This window comes from Cydia pomonella, chromosome 5 (assembly GCF_033807575.1).
Source record: "Cydia pomonella isolate Wapato2018A chromosome 5, ilCydPomo1, whole genome shotgun sequence".
Classification (NCBI taxonomy): Eukaryota; Metazoa; Arthropoda; class Insecta; order Lepidoptera; family Tortricidae; genus Cydia; species Cydia pomonella.
In genome coordinates this window covers 11,777,953-11,801,135 of record NC_084707.1, presented here as the reverse complement: position 1 = coordinate 11,801,135, position 23,183 = coordinate 11,777,953, and the positions used below count along the sequence as shown (strand labels likewise).

General features: G+C 35.3%; 1 protein-coding gene and 1 long non-coding RNA gene across 6 annotated transcripts; one reads left to right on the top strand and one right to left on the bottom strand.

The window, feature by feature from the left end:
* Positions 1-216: 216 nt before the first annotated feature.
* LOC133517710 (centrosomin-like) lies at positions 217-22,778 on the bottom strand. 5 transcript variants are annotated; one of them, XM_061851085.1, is made up of 12 exons: positions 22,748-22,764; positions 22,569-22,668; positions 6,779-6,831; positions 6,101-6,240; positions 5,687-5,806; positions 5,427-5,501; positions 5,012-5,064; positions 4,749-4,893; positions 4,504-4,661; positions 3,378-3,449; positions 2,194-3,272; positions 217-613 (listed from the first exon to the last, which is right to left on the bottom strand). In XM_061851085.1, the coding sequence occupies exons 2-12, from the start codon at positions 22,598-22,600 to the stop codon at positions 420-422; spliced, it is 2,121 nt and encodes a 706-aa protein (XP_061707069.1). In that variant the 5' UTR covers positions 22,601-22,668; positions 22,748-22,764; the 3' UTR covers positions 217-419. The 5 variants fall into 5 exon arrangements, with proteins under 5 accessions (XP_061707069.1, XP_061707066.1, XP_061707068.1 ...); XM_061851082.1 differs by lacking the exons at positions 22,569-22,668; positions 22,748-22,764 and adding exons at positions 13,117-13,205; positions 13,468-13,996; XM_061851084.1 differs by having other exon boundaries at positions 22,569-22,778.
* On the top strand, positions 7,061-8,608 carry LOC133518322 (uncharacterized). The gene is made up of 2 exons (XR_009799462.1): positions 7,061-7,616; positions 8,212-8,608. It is a non-coding gene; the product is annotated as an uncharacterized LOC133518322 (long non-coding RNA).
* Positions 22,779-23,183: the final 405 nt, after the last annotated feature.

Sequence of the window (23,183 nt, the reverse complement as noted above, 5' to 3'; positions counted from 1 at the left end):
TGAGCAATCGGAATGCGATGACATTTTTTTTCACGTGTGAGTTAAGGACGGCAGCCACCCACTGCAGTTCTGAAGTCACCAACAACAGAGCGGCAGCTAACATCAACGAGGGTTCATTACACATCGCCCTTAACCACTTTACGAGTTATCGCCGGGATGCTATTAGTCATGGAAATCTGTTCCTGGCTTGCGGGCTATATAGGAATGACAACGATCTTATACATTTTTACATTTACAGTATTTTATTTTGTAAAATAATATTTATAATACAAGTCAGCATCATTAAATTGTACATCTTAATAAAAAAATCTTATTACGTAATGTTATGCACGTTATTGGCAGTAAACATACGAATGGACACGAGGCTAAATACTATCTGAAAAAGTGTACAAAAATATTTTATGATTGTACATAACTATTCAGTTGGGACTCTCTAAGTGGTCTCTTGCTTTACGTAGCACCCCTTGAGTTTTGTGGATCTCTCGACAGATAGCCCGCTGAACACTTTTCTTCCGCATATTGGCGGCATTCAATTGAGCTAGTGTATCTGCTAATGTGGCTTTAGTTCTTGCTAATTTTTGCTTCAAAGACACATTTTCTTCATACAATGAACCTGAAAATGAGAAACAAAAGATAAGATGCGCTGACATGGACAAATCAAACAGTAGTATTGGTACAGTTCGTTTTTGACTTACAATATCTCAATAGTAAAGACTGTATCGTCTATTATAAATACAACTTCACTTAGCCTTTTACATTTTTATTTAAAAATACCTTTAGTGTTTTATTAGTACTTTAATAAGACCTACACATTTCTCTCTGGGAACTCGACGTAAAGCATATGGTTTAGACAGAATTTACCCAATCCGCCCGAGTAACAATAACGATTTCGGACAACTACTACAAAAAAAATTACAGATTGCGAACAAGACAACATTACACAAAAAAAAAATCGTACTATGTGAACCGCAATTACACATGATTTGTAAAGCGAAACATCTGGGCATAGTCTAATCATATGTTTTAGTTTTAAAAAAGTTTTGGATCTGTGCAATGTGGCCTTTTAGAGAAAATGGCATGTTACTTACGACAACTCCGACTTTGACATCCAATATAACTATAGGGAGCGTGCATGAACTGTAGGACAGCGTGCACAGGAGCCGTCAGATTTTTGGCGCCAGGCGTAAATGTGATGTTTATTGTTCCGATGTGGCCCACAAGATGGCAGAACCTACTATGCACAAGAAGGCACGTGACGTGTAAATGTACATGTTTATGGTTCCGATTCAGGGCACAAGATGGCAGACCCTCCAACGCGCACGGTATCTATAATAGAGCGTTTCTATCGACCCGCTCTAGCGATGGTTCGACGCCATGAATATCCGATAGGCTTTGGTTTTTAGCTGATTCTTTTAGCTGTCAACCTCATTTCGGTTGCATCAGAAATAGTCGGGAATCCAAAATGTTGCGTGAAAAATTGTTTTTAAGTAAAAATAAAAATTCACCACATTTATTTTGCAGATGCTCAATTAAGCAACCATGAAGAGGACACTTGATAACATGTTTTGGCAGCATATTAACCTTTTGTTTCTTTAAATCGTACCAAGAAGTCGGTAAATAGTCTCAAATTAAGCTCGATATAGGCTTGTCCGAAATATCCATTCTTATTTCAGATATGGCGTAAAAATACCCTCAGATCATACCCTAAGAACATAGTAATACAAAATAATAAACAAGTCAACAGTTAGACCAGGTTTAATCTGTATTTATAATAAACGATACAGTCTTTATCATTATCATCATCTTCCTCGCGTTCGCCCGGCATTTTGCCACGGCTCATCGGAGCCTGGGGTCCGCTTGGCAACTAATCCCTAGAATTGGCGTAGGTACCTACTAGTTTTTACGAAAGCGACTGCCATCTGACCTTCGAACCCAGAGGGTAAACTAGGCCTTATTGGGATTAGTCTGGTTTCCTCACGATGTTTTCCTTTACCGAAAAGCGACTGGTAAATATCAAATGATATCTCGTATATAAGTTCTGAAGAACTCATTGGTACGAGGCGGGGTTTGAACCCGCGACCTCCGGATTGCAAGTCGCACGGTCTTACTGCTAGGCCATCAGCGCTCAAAGTATCATACATAGCTCGTATGTAGTATCATTATAAATTATGTAATTTAAAAATATTTACTCACGTGTAGACAAAGTAACAGCATCGTTATGTTCAAGGCTCGAGAGTCTGTCGCTGTCAATGCCCTGATCAGGCGATGTGGGTCTGTCTTCCTCCTCGACCTCACGCGCCACGTGTATCTCCTGCACTCTGTTACACGCTTCTACAGCCACCTTGCGTGCTACTTCCATTTCCAGGTTGGAAATGATCTCGGAGGACTTAGCTAAGTTCTCACGAGCATCTTCGAGATCTTTTTCAATGCGCATCTTGTCGTGTTGGGCTCGAGCTCTCTCTAGGGCCGCCTGGGACGCCTGGACCGTCGCGTCATCTGCTGCACGCCGCAGAGCTCGCTCAGTTTCCAAAAACGTAGATTCAAGTTCTTGCCTTTCGGAACGTAACTTATCCCTAATTTGAATGGCTTCTATAAGTTGTTGCTCGATATCCTTTATCCTTATCTGTAGAGACGAAATAGTACATTTCAAATTTTCCGAATCTTTACTTATTTCGTCAACTTTGGAGTGTTCGGAAGCTAGCGCCGATTTTAGTTCGTCTTTTTCTAAAATTAGATCATCTATCTGTGTCTTAGCAAATTCGAGTTGGCTGTTTAAGTCTTTTTTCTCGTATTCAAGTTCCTCGCACTGTTTTGAAAGCTGATGTATTTCGTCAATCAACGCTGCTTCATTCGTAGTTTTGTCTTCGCAACGGGAGCCATACGAGATGCGGGATCGTCGAGACCTGTGTCTGTTATTATCTGAAGTAGATTCTCTGGCTCCTAGTGCTGTATCTAGTCCTATGCGTGCAAGAGATACATTTCTGTCTGGTTCTGACCAACATTCCGACTCGGAAGGACATTCGTTTTGAAGCAGGTGACGTAAAGATTTTCTGTTGGTGAGTTTGTTATCATCGCCGCTACATAGCCCGTGATGCCCGAACATCATTGTTAAATCCTCAATTCTAAGATTTTGTGAGATATCCATATTGCTGTCATCAAAGGTAAATCCTTCTGCTGAAATGGTTTCGTCTAACTGCAAACCCACGGGTAGAGCTAGACTTTGTTCTAGAATACTCTCAGCCATCTTCTTTTTTTCTTCACTTAATACACACCTGAAATCAATGTAATGATAATTATTGTAAAAAAAAAAAAATTACAACATATAATTAACAGAAAGGATTAAAAAGAGTGAGTAGTCACATCTATTTCATACTTACTTATGCGCTAATAGCTTATCCAAAAATAAAGCTAAACCCTGGAGACGTCGAGTGAGCAACTGTTGCAGGTTCCTGAAAAGATTAAAAAAATATTTTAAGGTAGGTAAATATTTAAAATAGTATTTTACACAATCTTGATATAATAGAAAGCTTTTCAGTCGAGTACCGTGTTTAGGTGCCTAAAGTAAGTTACGAGATTGAAAAGCTTAATTATATCACTATTGTATACAAATACTTTTTCTACGAGTCATCTATATATAATACTTTTTTTACAATAGAACACCTAAATAATTAATAATAATTGGTAATTATCTCAGTACACATAAACGCGCAACTCCCAACCCGCGCCCGTTTAGTTTTTTCATGTGAGTGCGGCGGCACGTGATTGGTAATTTTTATTACAGTTACTTACTTATTACAGTCGACAAGTAGAAAAATAATTTTCTAAGGTTTTTAAACAGAAAAATTAATTATTCATTAGGTACCATCAAATGCTTCCACACCTAAATCAAACGGGTATTTAATAGTACATTACGATACAAGTGCGAAAAATAGGTAATTCGCAACTCGTGTCGATTTAAAACACTCCCTTCGGTCGTGTTTTAATTTATCGCCACTCGTTTCGAATTTCCTATTTTTCGCACTTGTATCGTAATGTACTATTAAATACCCGTTTGATATAGGTGTGGAAGCATGTATGTATGTACTGTAAAATATTATGTGAGCTGCTCACCTATCGACATATTTTACCTTACCTAAGTCTGTCGTGTAACTGGACCTTTTAGTGTGCGGTCAAGTTTACTGAAATTCCATTATGAAATCAAACAAAAAGGTAGAGCTCACTATCTATATTTTTATGGTGTCCCCCCCCCCCCCCCGGCAGTTATTTAACTGCTACTACGATATGATATAATAAGGATAATAAATATTAAAATTTGTATACCATCGCCCACACTGTTAATTGTCCATCGGTGGACCTTATTACAAAAGGAATAAGGTCCAGCGATGAACATTTAAGAGTGTTCTTGTTTGCACCTACTGAATAATAATTAATCCAGTAATAGTAATTATCCTGTACGTAGTAGTAGCTAAATACGATCATAGAAAGTAGTTAAAATTGTCGTACCCGGCGTCTTCGTCGTTATGTCCATTATCAACTGTTTTTTGTTGTTCCCTGAGTTTATTTTCGAGGTCCTTGATATGCTCATCTTTGCATTTTAAAATTTCATCATATTTTTCAATTTGAGAATCACTGACATGTTGCGTGTGAGATTGTTCTTTATCCTGAAAGAAAAAAAGGGTGATTATTATTTCTTAGATTTTTATTCACTCTAGAAAAACTATAATAAAATCACGTTATTATATACTTACTAATTTGAGTTTTTTAATTTCTTTGTCTTGCTGCCGAATTTTCTTCATGCAGCCTTTTATCATCTGGAGAGCTTTAGAGTTTTCTTTGCGTAGCTTGATTAACTCATCCATATCGTTATTATTTGTTGTGACACATAAATAATCTCTGGAATAAAAATAAAAACAATACCTAATTAAATGAAAATTCTTGGTTTACTTACAATTAGATATTGCAAATGATTAGTTAAAAAAATTCAAGGAAAAATTATAAAATAACATCGCACCCGGCAGATTCTGATGCACATGTGTCATCTATTGCCTGGTTTTTTACCGTCTCCTGTAAAGCAAAAAAGTACATAATTATCTGCAAGTCTTGTTCATATATTTACGACTAATATAAATAAATAAATATTATAGGACATTATTACACAAATTGACCAAGTCCCACGGTAAGCTCAATAATGCTTGTGTTGAGGGTACTTAGACAACGATATATATAATATATACATATTTATAAACACTTAAATACATAGAAAACACCCATGACTCAGGAACAAATATCCATGCTCATCACACGAATAAATGCCCTTACCAGGATTTGAACCCGGAACCATCGGCTTCGTAGGCAGGGTTACTACCCACTAGGCCAAACTGGTCGTCAAAACAATATAAAACTATGTGGATACAATATTTATTTACCTGGGTGTTTATTTCCTTTGCCACTTCGTCGCCATGGTTCATTGAATTCTCAATACTGTCGGCAGACATGGAACCCTGAAATTAAATTATTAATATAAGTAACTAGGTTCATATTTTTGTTATTCTCAGATTCACTACGATGGCTTACAATATGTGAACCTTTCTATCAGAGAAGAGTACTGATGCACATGAAGCATATGGAAAGGACCCTTCTCTTATGGAAAGCCACATATGATACTAGCGGCATGAAGACCACCCACCTGATGTTCAAGTACATCGATGGCTTCCGCCGCAACAGCTAGGAGTTCTTGCTTGTCACTTAATTGTCTCCTTAGTTCCTCTACTTCCACCTGCAGTCGAACGTTGTGTTCCAGAAGTCCCTGTAGACATTGTATACTATTTACCAAGAACGTAATTAAATAAAAAAATAAACTGAATCCGAAATTAAGACATCCGCAAAAGGACCAGTGGGTGTCGCGAATCGGAGGACTCAGGCTAATAGGGCCTCCATCAAGGTTGACGCGCAATCTGGATGAGGGCACTGTTCGACTGGTCGTTATGGTGGAGATCCGAGTCTTACGGTTACCGGTTTTTTTGGGTGATATGATGATAATGGTAAATAACAAAAGCTTTTTATTAAACGTGTTTCTTAAAGAAATTCATGTATGGGTTACCTGAACTGCTGGCGGTGAACCGCTTCCTAATTTTTCCTCAAGGAAGTATATCCTTAATTTTAAGTGAAAATTCTCTTTTCTTAATCCATTAAGCTGTTCTTCATACTGCTTCATACTGATCCCGCTGGCAACGGTGTTATCTACGGAAAAAAGAAAAATAAACCATTATCAACCTACAATTTTTCGAAATCAATGGTGAGATGAGAGTGCTCTGGATTTTATAACTGATAGTGATGAATTTACCAGGATATCCATTAAAAACATGCTAAAACGAAACTGCGATCTTCTTTCGTAAACCATACCGTCTATAACATACATCCGTGAGTACCTGTAACTGGCTTTATATTGTTACCTAAGTCTGTAGTATATAAAGCTATCTCTGGTAATAAAACAAAAAATCCATTAACCCGCATGTCATATCAATGTGGTACAGTGAAGGGGACGGGACTGAAAATCAGCGCTGCGCAGTCAATTTGTAATGAAATGGCTGACGCAGCGTATGCTGACCCGTTCCTTTTGGCGCGCATGCCAATTTTTTTAAAGTTAAACATTGTATTTTGTGGCATATCTGTTTTTTTTATTGTGTGGCAATAAATGGTTTCTTATTCTTATTATAAATGGTTTTGTAGCTGTTGGTATTGGTACTCCTTAAACTACATAAATAAATATGAATCTCACCCAGTACTTCTTGAGCTGGCATACTCATCTCCTGAAGCGTCCTCGGACTCGTGCTAAAAACAATTTTATATAAACTTCAGTTTATGCAAATTTGAAAAAGAAATTTCCTACAAAATGATACCTAAGTACCTAACTAGTTTTTTCTACTCCAGCACTTCTATTTGTCAATTACAAAGAGAGATTTGCCAGGGATATCTAAATCAACTTCATTTGAAGCGCGGCGCGTGGGGCGCTGTGGCGCTTCACTGTGGGCTGAAATTCGGCATTCATTGACATAGAAACCGAAGTTGTTATTTTTACGTTTTTTTGATTAAAATAAGTTTAGCCCAGCATTGTTATGATAACCTATGAATTTTAGACGATTTGGAATGAAAATTGTGGAGTTACGATTTTTTTTCAAAATAAATGTATGGAGCAGGAACAAGAAATCATCATTACTCAAGAACCGCAAAACAAACCGTAATATCCTCGCAGGTGGTTATACTACGAATTATTTGTGATTTTTTGGCATACTACATATATCCGCCACGGGTGCGGTTTTTTTTTTTAATCATTAATTGTTTCTATGGAAAAAGCACAAAAACCAAATTCAAAATTTTAAGATTTTTTTGATTGAAATGGGTTTTGCTCAGTGTGTTTATGCTAAGTTATAAGTTTCACACGATTTGAGTTGAAAATGGTAGAGTTATGATTTTTTTTCAAAAAAAATGTATGGAGCCGGAACAAAATATCAAAATATCTCAAGAACCACAACAAATACGGTAATATCCTCGCAGATAGTTATGCTACGAATTATTTGTGATTTTTTGGCATACTACATATATCCGCCACGGGTGCGGTTTTTTTTTTTAAAATCATTAATTGTTTTTATGGTAAAAGCACAAAAACCAAATTCAACATTTTAAGTTTTATTTGATTGAAATGGGTTTTGCTCAGTGTGTTTATGCTAAGTTATAAGTTTCACACGATTTGAGTTGAAAATGGTAGAGTTATGATTTTTTTTCAAAAAAAATCTATGGAGCCGGAACAAAATATCTCAAGAACCGCAACAAATACGGTAATATCCTCGCAGATAGTTATGCTACGAATTATTTGTGATTTTTTGGCATACTACATATATCCGCCACGGGTGCGATATTTTGATATTTTGTTCCGGCTCCATACATTTTTTTTTTAAATCATAACTACCATTTTCAACTCAAATTGTGTGAAACTTATAACTTAGCATAAACACACTGAGTAAAACCCATTTCAATCAAAAAAATCTTAAAATGTTGAATTTGGTTTTTGTGCTTTTTCCATAAAAACAATTAATGATTTTTAAAATAAAAACCGCACCCGTGGCGGATATATGTAGTATGCCAAAAAAATCACAAATAATTCGTAGCATAACTATCTGCGAGGATATTACCGTATTTGTTGTGGTTCTTGAGATATTTTGATATTTTGTTCCGGCTCCATACATTTTTTTTGAAAAAAAATCATAACTCTACCATTTTCAACTCAAATCGTGTGAAACTTATAACTTAGCATAAACACACTGAGCAAAACCCATTTCAATCAAAAAAATCTTAAAATGTTGAATTTGGTTTTTGTGCTTTTTCCATAGAAACAATTAATGATTTAAAAAAAAAAAAACCGCACCCGTGGCGGATATATGTAGTATACCAAAAAATCACAAATAATTCGTAGTATAACCACCTACGAGGATATTACGGTTTGTTTTGCGGTTCTTGAGTAATGATGATTTCTTGTTCCTGCTCCATACATTTATTTTGAAAAAAAATCGTAACTCCACAATTTTCATTCCAAATCGTCTAAAATTCATAGGTTATCATAACAATGCTGGGCTAAACTTATTTTAATCAAAAAAACGTAAAAATAACAACTTCGGTTTCTATGTCAATGAATGCCGAATTTCAGCCCACAGTGCGCTTGTTGCAGTCATCTTATGAATATTCATACAATATACAAGGTGGCCAAAAAATATGTGCATTCCCGGTGTCAGGGAAATTTTGGGATTAATATTTTACCCTCCCATAGAAAATGGACCAGCTAAAATGTATGATCAGCCAGAAAATTTTTTCGCGATTTCGGGGTTGGTCCCATAGTAAAAGTTGCTCAGTATAAGCCCAAAACCTCCCTCCCAAAACTGTTGATTTTTTTATAATGACTTCTAGGCAAAAATCTACAAACCAAATTGGTTTACTCTTGTATAAATACTTAATTCGATTTAATTTATCATTTTTGGTGTTTGCTGTCTTAGAAAAAATGTTGTGTGCAAGGGTACATAATTAGGTTGAAATTTGAGAACCCTTATCATGTACCTATTGTACAAAATATCTACTATAGTTCTACACAGATCTATGTTCCAAAGTAGGTTCGTGCATTTTTAGGGTTCCGTACCTCGAAAGGAAAAACGGAACCCTTATAGGATCACTTTGTTGTCCGCCCGTCTGTCTGTCTGTCTGTCTGTCTGTCTGTCAAGACCCTTTTTCTCAGGAACGCGTGGAGGTATCAAGCTGGAATTTATATCAAATACTCAGGTCTACTGTCCTTTGGAGCTGTGAAAAAAACAAACTTCTAAGCCAACGCAATCAAAAGATACAGCCGTTTATGCCGCAAATTTTCGACACTCGCAAGGGAATCAAAACCTACATGGTACTTCCCGTGAACTCAGAATCTTGAAATTTGGTACGATAAATCTTGTAGCACAGATAAAGGAAAAATTGCGAAAACCGTAAATTTTTAGTTATATAATATATACCTACAGGTTTCTACGGATCCCTTGGTGCGCGAGTCTCGAGGACTCTCACTTGGCCGGTTATTTTTTATTTTATTAAAGACTCAAAGACTATGTCTTATACCTCTCGCGTCGAATGACAGTTCCTCAGTCTCTTTTGGTTAGGTCTAATTTTAAACAATAATTAAAGATTCTATGTTTTTACCGTATTTATATCGCTTGAAAGTTACATTTTTAAATGAATTAATGTGCTAAACTTAAAAAATGCCTAAAAACATTTTACGCGACAGCTACCTACTCCGTATAAAAAAGCGGCCAAGTGCGAGTCGGACTCGCCCATGAAGGGTTCCGTACATTTATGACGTATTAAAAAAAAACTACTTACTAGATCTCGTTCAAACCAATTTTCGGTGGAAGTTTGCATGGTAATGTATATCATATATTTTTTTTAGATTTTTCATTCTGTTATTTTAGAAGTTACAGGGGAGGGGACACAATTTTTTTCACTTTGGAAGCGTCTCTCGCGCAAACTATTCAGCTTAGAAAAAAATGATATTAGAAACCTAAATATCATTTTGGAAGACCTATCCATAGATACCCCACACGTATGTGTTTGACAATTTTTTTTTTTTTAATTTTATGACGTATTAAAAAAAAAACTACTTACTAGATCTCGTTCAAACCAATTTTCGGTGGAAGTTTGCATGGTAATGTATATCATATATTTTTTTTAGATTTTTCATTCTGTTATTTTGGATGTTACGGGGGGGGGGACACATTTTACCACTTTGGAAGTGTCTCTCGCGCAAACTATCCAGTTTAGAAAAAAATGATATTAGAAACCTCAATATCATTTTTAAAGACCTATCCATAGATACCCCACACGTCTGGGTCTGATGGAAAAAGATTTTATGAGTTTCAGTTCTAAGTATGGGGAACCCCCAAAATTTATTGTTTTTTTTTTTCTATTTTTGTGTAAAAATCCTAATGCGGTTCATAGAATACATCTACTTACCAAGTTTGAACAGTATAGCTCTTATAGTTTCGGAAAAAAGTGGCGGTGACATAATCGGACAGACAGACGGACATGACGAATCTATATGGGTTCCGTTTTTTGCCATTTGGCTACGGAACCCTAAAAATGAACTGTCATAATCATAAGGACCATCATTCGACGCGAGAAGAATAGTTGAGTAGTGTCTTTTCAAAAGGGCTTATTTCCACTTTGAACTTTTTTTGGGAAATTGGGAAAATCATAAATCCACGGTTTCCATTTCGAAATAATTGCTTTTTTCTCGATATTATATTAAATTAAGTTGCTATAAATGTTATGGCACTACATATATTGCTTAATCTACCTACTTAATTATGTTAATTAACATATCTTTTTCAGAGTTAAGTCCCTTTGATGCGAACTTTTGGAATTAAGCCGTTTTGTTGCGGCCTTGTGAGAAATAAACCTTTTTGATTTGTCCATCACAGAAATAAACTCTTTTGAAACGGATACCTTTTTATTGTGAAATTAACTTAACAACTACTACAGCAAATAGCTAACTTAAGTTTAAGCAGAATACATTTACACGTGAACTTCTTCTGCATCATCATCGCAACAATCGCATTCGACTTCATCTCGATTTTCTTCTGCTGATAGATTACATTTGTCTAATACGGTTCTATACCAAACCAGCTCCGGTAACCTAATCCAGTCGTCTCCAAACTGTTTTTTAAGCAAATTTTCTACATCCTTTTTTTATTCGCTGAAAGAGGCCGAGTTGTATTATCTGCTGTATCAATTTGCATTGGAATCCTTTTCCTTTGTTTAAAAATATTGTTTTAGGTAATTTGCTTTCTTGAGTTTCATATAGTATTCGTTAGCTTGAGAAATAAGGCCTTTTGATCCGGACTTTGATTTTTGAATTAGTTTTTTTTTTTGAGGACAAGAAGACTTATTAGAACTTGAAACTCAAAGTATATATGTATTTCTCTACTTTTAGCAAAACTACATTCATAGTTTAAAAAAAGTTGAAAGTGGAAATAATCCCTTTTGAAAAGACACTCCTCAGTTAGAGTTTCTGGTTTCTCGACCTTTTTATTTCTCGAGGCACGGGAATTCACGATCAGGATTTCTCGAGAAATTTGGAAAGTTTCAAAAAACACCATGTTATTTTCATTTTTTTTGCTTTATTACAAATAAGACTCATAACATAATAGTCGTCTGTGAGATCAATAATCAAACAAATTTTAGTTACCATAAATTGCACTTTATACAAATCAGAAATTCACAACATACAAAAAACTATATAATATGACTATCTGTTTCTCAACCAAGAAACTAATGGAACACTCGTTGCACTAAAACAGGTTTTGAAGATGAAATTGAAAAAAGACACTGAAATGAAGTAATTAAATGTAAAATTATTAAATTATGAACTATGCACTTTTCATTGTTTTTATTCCATATCTCTCTATTGCACATTTAATATATTGGTATATGTATTAATATGTTTTGTTCTACATTGTATCGATATATGTATATCGGAAGTCGATAAACGAGAAGTCCCTATCATAATTCAAAAATGCCACGAGAATTCCGGCCTCTGATTATAATTAACATTCCCCCTTTAATATCTCATTAGAAGAAGAAGAAGAAGAATATATTTTTAAATATAATTCCAAGCGAAATGTTCTGCATGTTTCCTATAGTGAATTTTATGTTAGTTATTTGTTTAGATTTTTTTGCTATGTGTCATACTTTGAAAGATATTTACGAGAAACTAGAAAAGCCTCTTTAATATCTTTTAAAATGTGAAATCCATGTTAAAAGTGTACCAGATCTTTTTGTAGAAAACGTTGTGAAGAATATTTACGTTTATTTACGAAAATATTGAATAATGTACCTTAAAATAGATTTTAATTAACTTTCCCGCTTTAATATCTTTTTAAATATTATTCCTAGCGAAAAAGTGTACAGAATCAATGTTGTAGGCAATTTTATATAGATTATTTGCGTTTAAAAACATGTTTTGCCAGGCCACCGTTTACGAGTCAAAAATCGTCCCTGAAGAGTCTGAAAAGGGAAGTTATAATTTTGTATGGGGAAACAATAATCGCTGAACCGATGTAGATGAAATCTGCGTCTACATGTTTGATATAATTGAAAATGATATCAAACAAACTTGACTTAATAGAACCTAAACATAAATCCCCCTTCCCCAAAATCCTTCCTTCATTAAAAATCCTTCATCGAAAATCTGGGTGGCGCGACTTCTTACATACATCTTACAAAAGGAAAGATTAATTCTGCCAAAGGAAACCTTTAGTTCAAAGAAAGTCATATTTGGCCTTTTTACGTCGTACAGAAGTACAACTAATAATTTCAAATAACTCTAGAATAACTCCTTTAAAATAATAGGTCCAGTAACCACGGGTTCGATTCCCCGGTCGGGTAAATTTTAGACTTTATTTACAATCCTGCTGCTATCAAATTTCCTTCAATAATTTTCGCGCCAATATTCTGTGACTCCATATCTTATCCCAGATTAAATTAATGACATAACATTTTCATATAATGTTTCGTTTTTCAAAATTCTCTTACCTGAAAGGCGAAATTATGCCAGTTGGATGTTTAGATGTCCGCGGTAATGTTGCCATATTGTATACCTATTTATTTGCTCCGAGCAGATACTATATAATTAAAAAATAATATATAAACTTCACATTTCAAACTTAGTTGTAACACTTGCGACGTTAAGACACTGACTAGGTACACGATTATTTGTAATAGTCATCAACAAAATGCATACAAATGAACTAAACTCGTTCTACGTCACTTTCATATTAATTAAATATACAAATCGACCACAACAGATAAACATATACTTGTCCGCTTCGCACTAATGCTTATAGATAATTGACATTTGTTTACTACTACGTAATAAATACGTACACAATCACAATCCTTGTAAAAAAAACATCCATTATCGTAACTCGAAGCAAGTAATTATTGTATTTACACTCATTAGTAAGGTTACTCTATTATTAACGACCGATTTTAGACATTATTTGTAAGGTAATTAGTAGGACGTTGATGTTGTTTTTCACGGCACAATATGAGACTGAGCGAATGAATTTAGGACGGGACTTCGGGTGGGATTCGGGAGTATTCGCATGCTACCGTGCGCGTTAATAGAGAGAGAATTAATTAGGAGGGAATGGACAAGAAAGAGATGCAAGAGAACTTAGGAGTGATGTTACAAGGAACGAGGGGGGTGACGGATGCTGCGTCCAGACGTGTTACATATCGCACACCGAGCGAAGGCGAGTCGAGCGGTTTAATGACAAATCAGTGTGCGCTCTTTGATGACGCAGATGTACGGAGCTCCGGGTCACATTTACTCTGGTTTTACAGAGTCGAATACTTCACAATGAGCAGTAACCGATGGGAAAAAATGGTCAACATGCACTCTTCGACACACAGAAATAGAAGTGGAAGCGTCGTTACGTAGCGCTGCTCCAAATTTCGATTTATGCGTTACTTCCTGGACGCGGTATTGTTTTGGGCGACATTAATTTTCTTTAAGTAATATTAAGATTACGTAACTCTAAATATAAATTGATCATAGTATAGAGTCGGACTCGCCCATAAAGAGTTCCGTACCATTTATGACGTATTAAAAAAAACTACTTACTAGATCTCGTTCAAACCAATTTTCGGTGGAAGTTTGCATGGTAATGTACATCAAATATTTATTTTTAGTTTTATCATTCTCTTATTTTAGAAGTTACAGGGGAGGGGGGGGGGGACACACATTTTACCACTTTGGAAGTGTCTCTCGCGCAAACTATTCAGTTTAGAAAAAAATTATATTGAAACCTCAATATCATTTTTGAAGACCTATCCACCCCACACGTATGGGTTTGATGAAAAAAAAAATTAGAGTTTCAGTTCTAAGTATGGGGAACCCCCAAAATTTATTGTTTTTTTTTTTCTATTTTTGTGTGAAAATCTTAATTCGGTTCACAGAATACATCTACTTACCAAGTTTCAACAGTATAGTTCTTATAGTTTCGGAAAAAAGTGGCTGTGACATACGGACGGACAGACAGAGAGACATGGCGAATCCATAAGGGTTCCGTTTTTTACATTATAGTTATTTACTATACAAGTGCGAAAAATAGGAAATTCGTAACAAGTGGCGATAAATTAAAACACGACCGGAGGGACTGTTTTAAATCGACACGAGTGGCGAATTACCTATTCGCACTTGTATCATACAAAGTTTCGACATAGTTACATAATGTGCTAATTTACGCACTAGTGCGGAAAAGTAGCACCACATGTAATGTAAAAGCATATTTTAATGCCGCACTAACGATACCTTGGAAGTCTTGGAACCAATGTAAAAGTTATCATTATAAGTAAAAAGGCAGCGACGGTAACATAGTTGTATGTTTGCGTACTCCAGGCTATAAATTCTAAAAAATGAATAAAATAAGGTCAAATATTGAGGCCTAATCTGTGCTTATCATGTTTTAGTAGCTAGTGTAAGTTAAAATGCATTACAAATATTAAAATATCAAGATTCTTTGAAATCGCGTAAACCCGTAGTAAAAAGTAGAATGACCCTTTTTACACTGTATTTTTTAGAAATAACATTTTTTATAATATAAAACAACAAAAAACAACTTTTACATAATCTTTTACTTATTCATATTATAATGAAATTCTATTGATTCTTAAAATTAATAAGTTATGTGTATATGTGCCTAACGCATTTCTTAGGGTCAGTCTTTTTAGATAAATAAGTTATCCTAATACTGGTACCTATACTTTCGTGTGACTGTTTTCGCAAGTTCAATATTGTGCACAATAAAGTCATTATCAAAGTAATGAGTCTCGATGTTTGAAAACAGTTGTCTACCAACATAACGTTTTAAACACGTTAATTGTAACCCATTGCGGTGTACAAGATCGGCTAACTTTTTTGTCATCATTTAAGTGCTTCTGGAATTCTGGATTTCCTCTTCGCAAAGACGACATAAATCAATAACTTCATTCGATGCATACATTAGACCACCTATGCTTTTTTGGTACATTATATATATAGGCTCCCCACATAAACCCTTAATGCATGTAGAGCATTTAATAAATAAAAATAATAATATATTGATAATGTTTATATCGATATTGGTCTTTAGGGTTCCGTAGCCAAATGGCAAAAAACGGAACCCTTATAGATTCGTCATGTCCGTCTGTCTGTCCGATTATGGCACAGCCACTTTTTTCCGAAACTATAAGAGCTATACTGTTCAAACTTGGTAAGTAGATGTATTCTATGAACCGCATTAAGATTTTCACACAAAAATAGAAAAAAAAATTTTTTTTTGAGGGTTCCCCATACTTAGAACTGAAACTCAAAAAATCTTTTTTTATCAAACCCATACGTGTGGGGTATCTATGATAGGTCTTCAAAAATGATATTGAGGTTTCTAATATCATTTTTTTCTAAACTGAATAGTTTGCGCGAGAGACACTTCCAAAGTGGTAAAATGTGTATGTCCCTCCCCCCTGTAACTTCTAAAATAAGAGAATGATAAACCTAAAAAAAATATATGATGTACATTACCATACAAACTTCCACCGAAAATTGGTTTGAACGAGATCTAGTAAGTAGTTTTTTTTTTATACGTCATAAATGGTACGGAACCCATCATGGGCGAGTCCGACTCACACTTGGCCGCTTTTTTTTCACTAACATCACTATCTTTGTTACAGTGATATCAGAGTAATAAATTAAAATTTATGGAAATATTTATTTTATATAAATATTTAATGTAAATACTTTAAAATAAATAAAATACAACCTTAAGCATACAATATTTCAAATGTTGAATAAAAATACATGTAGAAATAAATAAAATATTTAAGTAAATATTTCGGGATAATCTTACCTACACAGATTGACCTAGCCCCAAACTAAGCAAAGCTTGTACTATGGGTACTAGGCGACGATTTACATACGTATACAGGGTGACCTTAGCCATTGGACAAACCCTGAAATCCCACGTAGGGTTACTTCTGAGGAATGCTCTGACGTTAATATTTTTTTAATTAGAACAAACGAAAAAAAAAATTTTTTTTCGAACAAAACCTACATATTTGCAATAATAATCTTTGGCAGTGTTTTTGACAATTTGTTCGAAATATTTGATAATGATGACATTTTTCAAAAGTCAGAAGCTTATTAGTGTCATAAATAAAAAAGATAATCAAAAAGGTCGAAGAAAGTTCCATACTATTCTTAGGAGCTACTAACACATACAGGCTACTCCAAAGTAAAAAAAGGTAATTTGTTAATTTCTTCGAAACCGCTACACCGGTTGTTATGATACTTTGTACACTGGTTCTAAATACCCTAATGCATATGTGCATGACTCAGGAACAAATGTCTGTGTTTTCATCACACAAATAAACGCCCTTACCGGGATTAGAACCCAGGACTATTGGCTTCATAGTCAGGGTCACTACCCATTAGGTCGGCCGGTCGTCAAACTAAGGAATAATGAATTTTCTAACAGTAGTCTATCGTTCAATTCACTTTATTTATGATTATAGTTTCTATTTTCCTCCGTGAGCTTCTACGGATTATCGTCTTATCTATTGTTTAAAAACCGCAAAGGCGCGTGCCATTATGAAAAAATGGTCAAGCCGCATAGGTAGCGTTTATTGAATTACTACTCTATTGAGCACGGAATAAGATTCATTATGAACTAATACAGAATTCTAACAGAATAGCTGTCTGATCTCTATTGGTGCGTCTAAGGTAGGCGACTAAACGCTCTCAAACCAGCTTAACTTGTGACACTGCGATCCGAAACAAAGATACGTATTCGAAGACCTCGCTTGCACTGGTAATGCGAGCGCACGGCTAGCTAGCGCCAAGGAAGCAATGTTATGTTTCTCGAGGAGCAGGTAAAAAACAGGGCCGGATTTTCACACAAATATATATGGGTGGTTTTACGTTGTTTAATTTAAAGAGATAAAACATAACACTATTTAAATAGTAGGTACACATCTAACAGAATGGGTTTGTGTAATTGCAATAATAACGAGATATACTCATTTTTATAATCAAGTGTTTAAACAGTTGTTTGCTAATTTTAAAAAAAATTAGTAAAACATTTATACAAATTTATATTATGAGTCAACAAAAAAATAAGTAACATATACATAATAGTGTATGCATAAAATAAATAAATATAATACAAAATATGCATATCGTTTAGAGTCAAATCACGCTAACTCTTTCAAGCAAACCATACAAACAGTGTCAGTTTGTTAGAAGTCTGAAGAGTTAGCGTTATTTCGTAAAACCACCCAAATATATTTGTGTGAAAATCCGGCCCTGTTTTTTACCTGCTCCTCGAGAAACATAACATTGCTTCCTTGGCGCTAGCTAGCCGTGCGCTCGCATTACCAGTGCAAGCGAGGTCTTCGAATACGTATCTTTGTTTCGGATCGCAGTGTCACAAGTTAAGCTGGTTTGAGAGCGTTTAGTCGCCTACCTTAGACGCACCAATAGAGATCAGACAGCTATTATGTTAGAATTCTGTATTAGTTCATAATGAATCTTATTTCGTGCTCAATAGAGTAGTAATTCAATAAACGCTACCTATGCGGCTTGACCATTTTTTCATAGTGGCACGCGCCTTTGCGGTTTTTAAACAATAGATAAGACGATAATCCGTAGAAGCTCACGAAGGAAAATAGAAACTATAATACTATTTATTTGATTGAGTAAATTATGTTAATGTTTGATATAAATAATATAATAATAATCAACGCAAATTAGAAATTATACTGAAATAAATATTTAGTAAGTCATCCTTAAAAATTACCCTAAATTAGATCTAGTAACATGAAGTGGTATCCCTTGCAGATGGACAATGTTTTTTAGTTTTTTGCAAAGTTAGTGCACTATTTGATAATATTTAGATGTAATAGTACTTACAGATGAAAATAAACTTTATCTTTTTTGTAGTCTAGAGTTTTCGGATCTGTTTTTGCACGAGAACACGCTGCATTCGGCATTTTCAGCTCCTGCAATTCCTCTTACACTGACATTTGCTGAATGGCACATGACATGCGGCAACTAGTTTTATATAACCTCTATGACCAGCGGCCGGGGTTTTTTGGGAGAGGGGAACGGCCTGTTAATGGCAGGGACCGGCCCGCTATATACTAGTAATTGTAGTCGTACTAGTTTGTAGTAGATGGTAAGCGAACAAAATTATTTAAAAAACCCTTCCCTAGGCACGTATTTTCTTTCCTTCTCATACACTAGCGTAGATGTATACTAATTCTGCCTCTTTCACGCAAGGCTCAACTATGACATTACTAAAGGGAAAGCTTTATAAAAAGCGCTTAATGATAAGGGTAACCCTTATTAAGGGATTGCAAGGCATATAGGATAGCAGTAAGCAATTGCAAAGGGCTAGCTTTATTTTTTGCTAAGTTTTTCGGTGAGGGCTAGTCAAATAAATGGGCTTGCAGTTCAAACTGGACAGTCTTTCAATGTGTTAGCCATGTTTATGGGACGCCCATTGCCCTTACGCTTTTATCGCGGAAAGGGTTGTCCGGTCCCTGGTTAATGGCCAGTCCATACTGGTTTACTCGTCCAAGGTAGTGGCCCACCATAACAGAAAAGAATATTGGCAGTCAAATTTGAATTAAAGGTATGTATTAGAAATTAGAATTGAATTTGTTTTGTTTTCAATTAGAACAAACTAAAACAAAAGCATATTTAGCATACTGAATGAACGCAACACGTGATCGACGGCCTGGCTGTTTCCGGCTGAGCGTCCCTACACTACATCTACATTTAGCAATGATTTAAAGTTCATTGGAGGTAATTAGTAGTAGTATTAGCATGGTGGGAGTGGAATGCTAGCTTTAGTGGTACTCGAGGTTCAGATTATCAAAGCTTTTACTTTAGTTACCCTCCACACCCTGTGGGTATTCAATCTTCTTTTCTTTTCATTCAAGCTAACAGCTAAGCCATAAAGTGTATGTAGTGTATCTAGATTTAGTAGATGTTGTAAGAAGTGCAATTAGTGACATGCTGTATAGACAACCATTGTGCATTGCCTTAAAAGAATCATATTGTAATGGTTATACTGGTTTGGCTAAATTTGAACATTGAATTGGAGTGCATATAAGCATAGCACATTATTGCAATGTCATCAGAATAAAGAAAGATCTCCAAATTCCAGCTGAACTAGGAAGTTGGTTCATATTTAAGTTATAAGATTTGTAACAAACATATGTACACATATACATATAAACAGTCATTCTGTTTGTTTAGCATACTTCAGAGTTTTGAAGTTTATAATAAATACTTTTCTATTAGTCTATTACTCCGTTTGTTAACTAATTTTTTTAATAGGGTTCCAAAGGGTTGAAATTAAAATAAGGTGCAATCTATCTATCTATTAAACCCTTTTATTCTGAGTTAGAGTATGTCTCTTAACTCAGTGTGCCGCTTGGCAAAGGCCTCCTCCAGCTCCTTCCATTGGGGTCTGTTGTGGTGGTGCAATATGCAAAGGTGCAATATGAAACTTAATCTCCCCTGAGGTCTTGCTACAGTCAGTGGCATATTTATATTTAAAGATTTGGCACCCCGGGCCAGTTAGCTTTGCCGCCTCATTAAGTGTCAATATTTCATTTAAGAAATAAAATCAACTTCCCTGCCCCGGGCCATGGCCTCCTTGGTCCTAGGGTAAATAAGCCCCTGGCCAAATTTGCCATGGAAAAACTTTACTTATGTCATGCACGGAAAAAAGCCCACATACATATATTTACTTAACTCACTATAAAAGTTATATAATTGAATAAACGACAAAGCTAATCCTGTGTAATATTCAGCTGTGCTAACACGAAATACTTTGACAAATCATAAGTATTGTTCTTAATTATGATCGAAAGGCGATGTTGGCAAAATATGACATATTATAAAAATTAGTTCCTGTTGAAATAAGGTTGTAAGCTACACGCCACAATTTATATTTCAAATTTAGAATATAGATTTGAACTGTTAAGTCAATCTATTGTCACTTGATAAAAAACAGTCTGTGTTGTTATTATGTTACTTATAATATATTTAGATTAATTGTATTAACTACGCGGGAAATAGATGCAGATACAAAGCCCGACTGGTGGCAAGAGGCTTCAGTCAAAGGTGGGGCATTGATTATAATGAGACTTTTTCACCTGTTGTACGCCACAGTTCATTGAGAATGCTAATGGCTTTAGCAAGCAAGATTGGACTGAACATAGATCAGATGGACGTTAAGACTGCTTTCTTGAATGGAAATCTGAGTGAAACTGTTTACATGAAGCAACCTGAAGGCTTCGAAGTCAAAGAGAAGAGGGACTATGTATGTCAACTTAACCGTTCGCTTTACGGATTAAAGCAAGCACCTCGAGCGTGGAACAATAAACTTGACAGTGAATTGAAGAAACTTCAATTTAAACAATCCAAAAATGAACCATGCATTTACACAAGATCAAAAGGAAACAAGATCATCATTTTAGCAGTTTATGTGGATGATTTGTTGATTTTTTGGAATGATGAAGACGAGCTTTGTAAGGTCAAGAGTGACCTCATGTCCAAATTTGAAATGAAGGATCTTGGAAAAGCTGCATTAATTTTAGGTATGCAGATAACTCAAACAAAGGATGTCATCAAAGTTGATCAGGAGAGGTACATCGAAAAACTTCTCAAGACTTTTAGAATGGAGGACTGCAAGACAGCAGCAACTCCGGCAGCTGCTGGATGTCACTTAAAGAAGTCAGATCACAAGCCTGATGATAGGATCCCATATCAGAATCTTATAGGATCTCTGATGTACTTAGCAGTATGTACGAGGCCAGACATAACGCATGCAGTCAGTATTTTGAGCCAATTTAATACTTGCTATACAGAAGAACACTGGGTAGCAGCAAAGCGTGTGCTCCGCTACTTAAAAGGAACGAAATCTCGTGGGATAGTGTACTCCAAAAGATGCAGTGCTGACAGATTCATCCAAGGATATTCAGATGCAAGTCACGGAGGTGATGAAGATAGAAAATCATGGACTGGCTACACCTTTATAGCTCAAGGAGCAGCTGTCTGCTGGCAAAGCATCAAGCAGAGGACAATAGCACTATCTACTGCAGAGGCAGAATACGTAGCTATGTCAGAAGCTGCAAGAGAGGCAATATTCCTCAGAAGGTTAATTGCAGAAATCACCAGAAAGGACGAGGAACTCATTCCTATCTTCAGTGATAGTCAATCCGCAATAGCGATTGCAGACAATCCAGTGCATCATCAGCGGACGAAGCACATAGACATACGTTATCACTTTGTGAGAGAAGCGATCATGAATGGGCAGATAACAGTTACGTATGTTCAGACAGATCTTATGATTGCTGATGCACTAACTAAACCTTTGTTGAAAGGAAAGTTTGTATGGTGTACAAACAAGTTAATGGGCATGCAAGGTGATTGAATGTATTGATGACAGTATAGTCTATATTCAGGAGGAGTGTTGAAATAAGGTTGTAAGCTACACGCCACAATTTATATTTCAAATTTAGAATATAGATTTGAACTGTTAAGTCAATCTATTGTCACTTGATAAAAAACAGTCTGTGTTGTTATTATGTTACTTATAATATATTTAGATTAATTGTATTAACTACTTTATGAAATATATTCATTGAAGATTCATCCGTTGTGCTCCATTCATGCTACTGCTCTCTGCTTAGTCTCTCTCTAACAGTTCCTTTAGCCTTCCTCTAACACAATCAGTATAGGAAATAGAAAGCAGAAATATTGTTATTATTGCGTATAAAGAAAGTAAATATTATTTTGAAAATCAAGTAAATGCTTAAGGTTGGAAATAAACAATATGACTGTGTGCTACCGGTGACCTGACTTTGTTAAATTTAAAATAAAAAATAAATGACATTACTTTGACTACAAAAAACGTAAAAGAACAACTCACACAACAGGAGTGTCTACAGTAGAATCAGACATTTTGTAGTACGACTGAACTCCTTCCAATGTAACTTCTTCGAGTTATTTCATTTACTGATTCCACAACACTGTTAACAATTAAAAATGTGTATGTAATAAATCTAAACACAGAATCGAGTAGACAATAAAAACAATGAAATAACACACCAATGTACGTTAAAATCCGTTTGAATTCTACAAAATTCAAATGAATGAAACGTCAACTGCGGCTGGATGGTGTTGCTATTGATAAATAAGGTCCAAAGAGCATATAATCACTACGTTCATCTGATAAGGTCGGATGTCAGCTGTCGTGAAGGGCTCCACGGACCTTGTGATCGATTTTGTTACATGCCAACTAAATGAAATGCCGTTATTTATGTAAAACACTTGCAAGATGAGTAAAGTGACATTCGACTTCTTTCATAATACGTAGGATCTTCTTAGTAGTTTATGACTACTTTGGTGTTGCTTTCGTGTCTGACATGAAAAAAAAGATAAGATGTTCAGAGTTAGGGGGCCCACCGCGAAAACCAAAATTCGCAAATTGAGAGGATTATTTTTTTTTAAATAATAATAATAATTAACGGCGAGTACTTGCACA

Excerpts from the sequence above, each read along its gene's own strand:
- LOC133517710 (XM_061851082.1), bottom strand. The coding sequence starts at position 13,172 with ATGGCAACATTACCGCGGACATCTAAACATCCAACTGGCATAATTTCG. Across the intron at positions 5,065-5,426 it reads CAAAGGAAATAAACACCCAG|GAGACGGTAAAAAACCAGGC; the intron begins GTAAATAAATAT and ends TTTGCTTTACAG. Across the intron at positions 3,273-3,377 it reads GATAAGCTATTAGCGCATAA|GTGTGTATTAAGTGAAGAAA; the intron begins GTAAGTATGAAA and ends CATTGATTTCAG.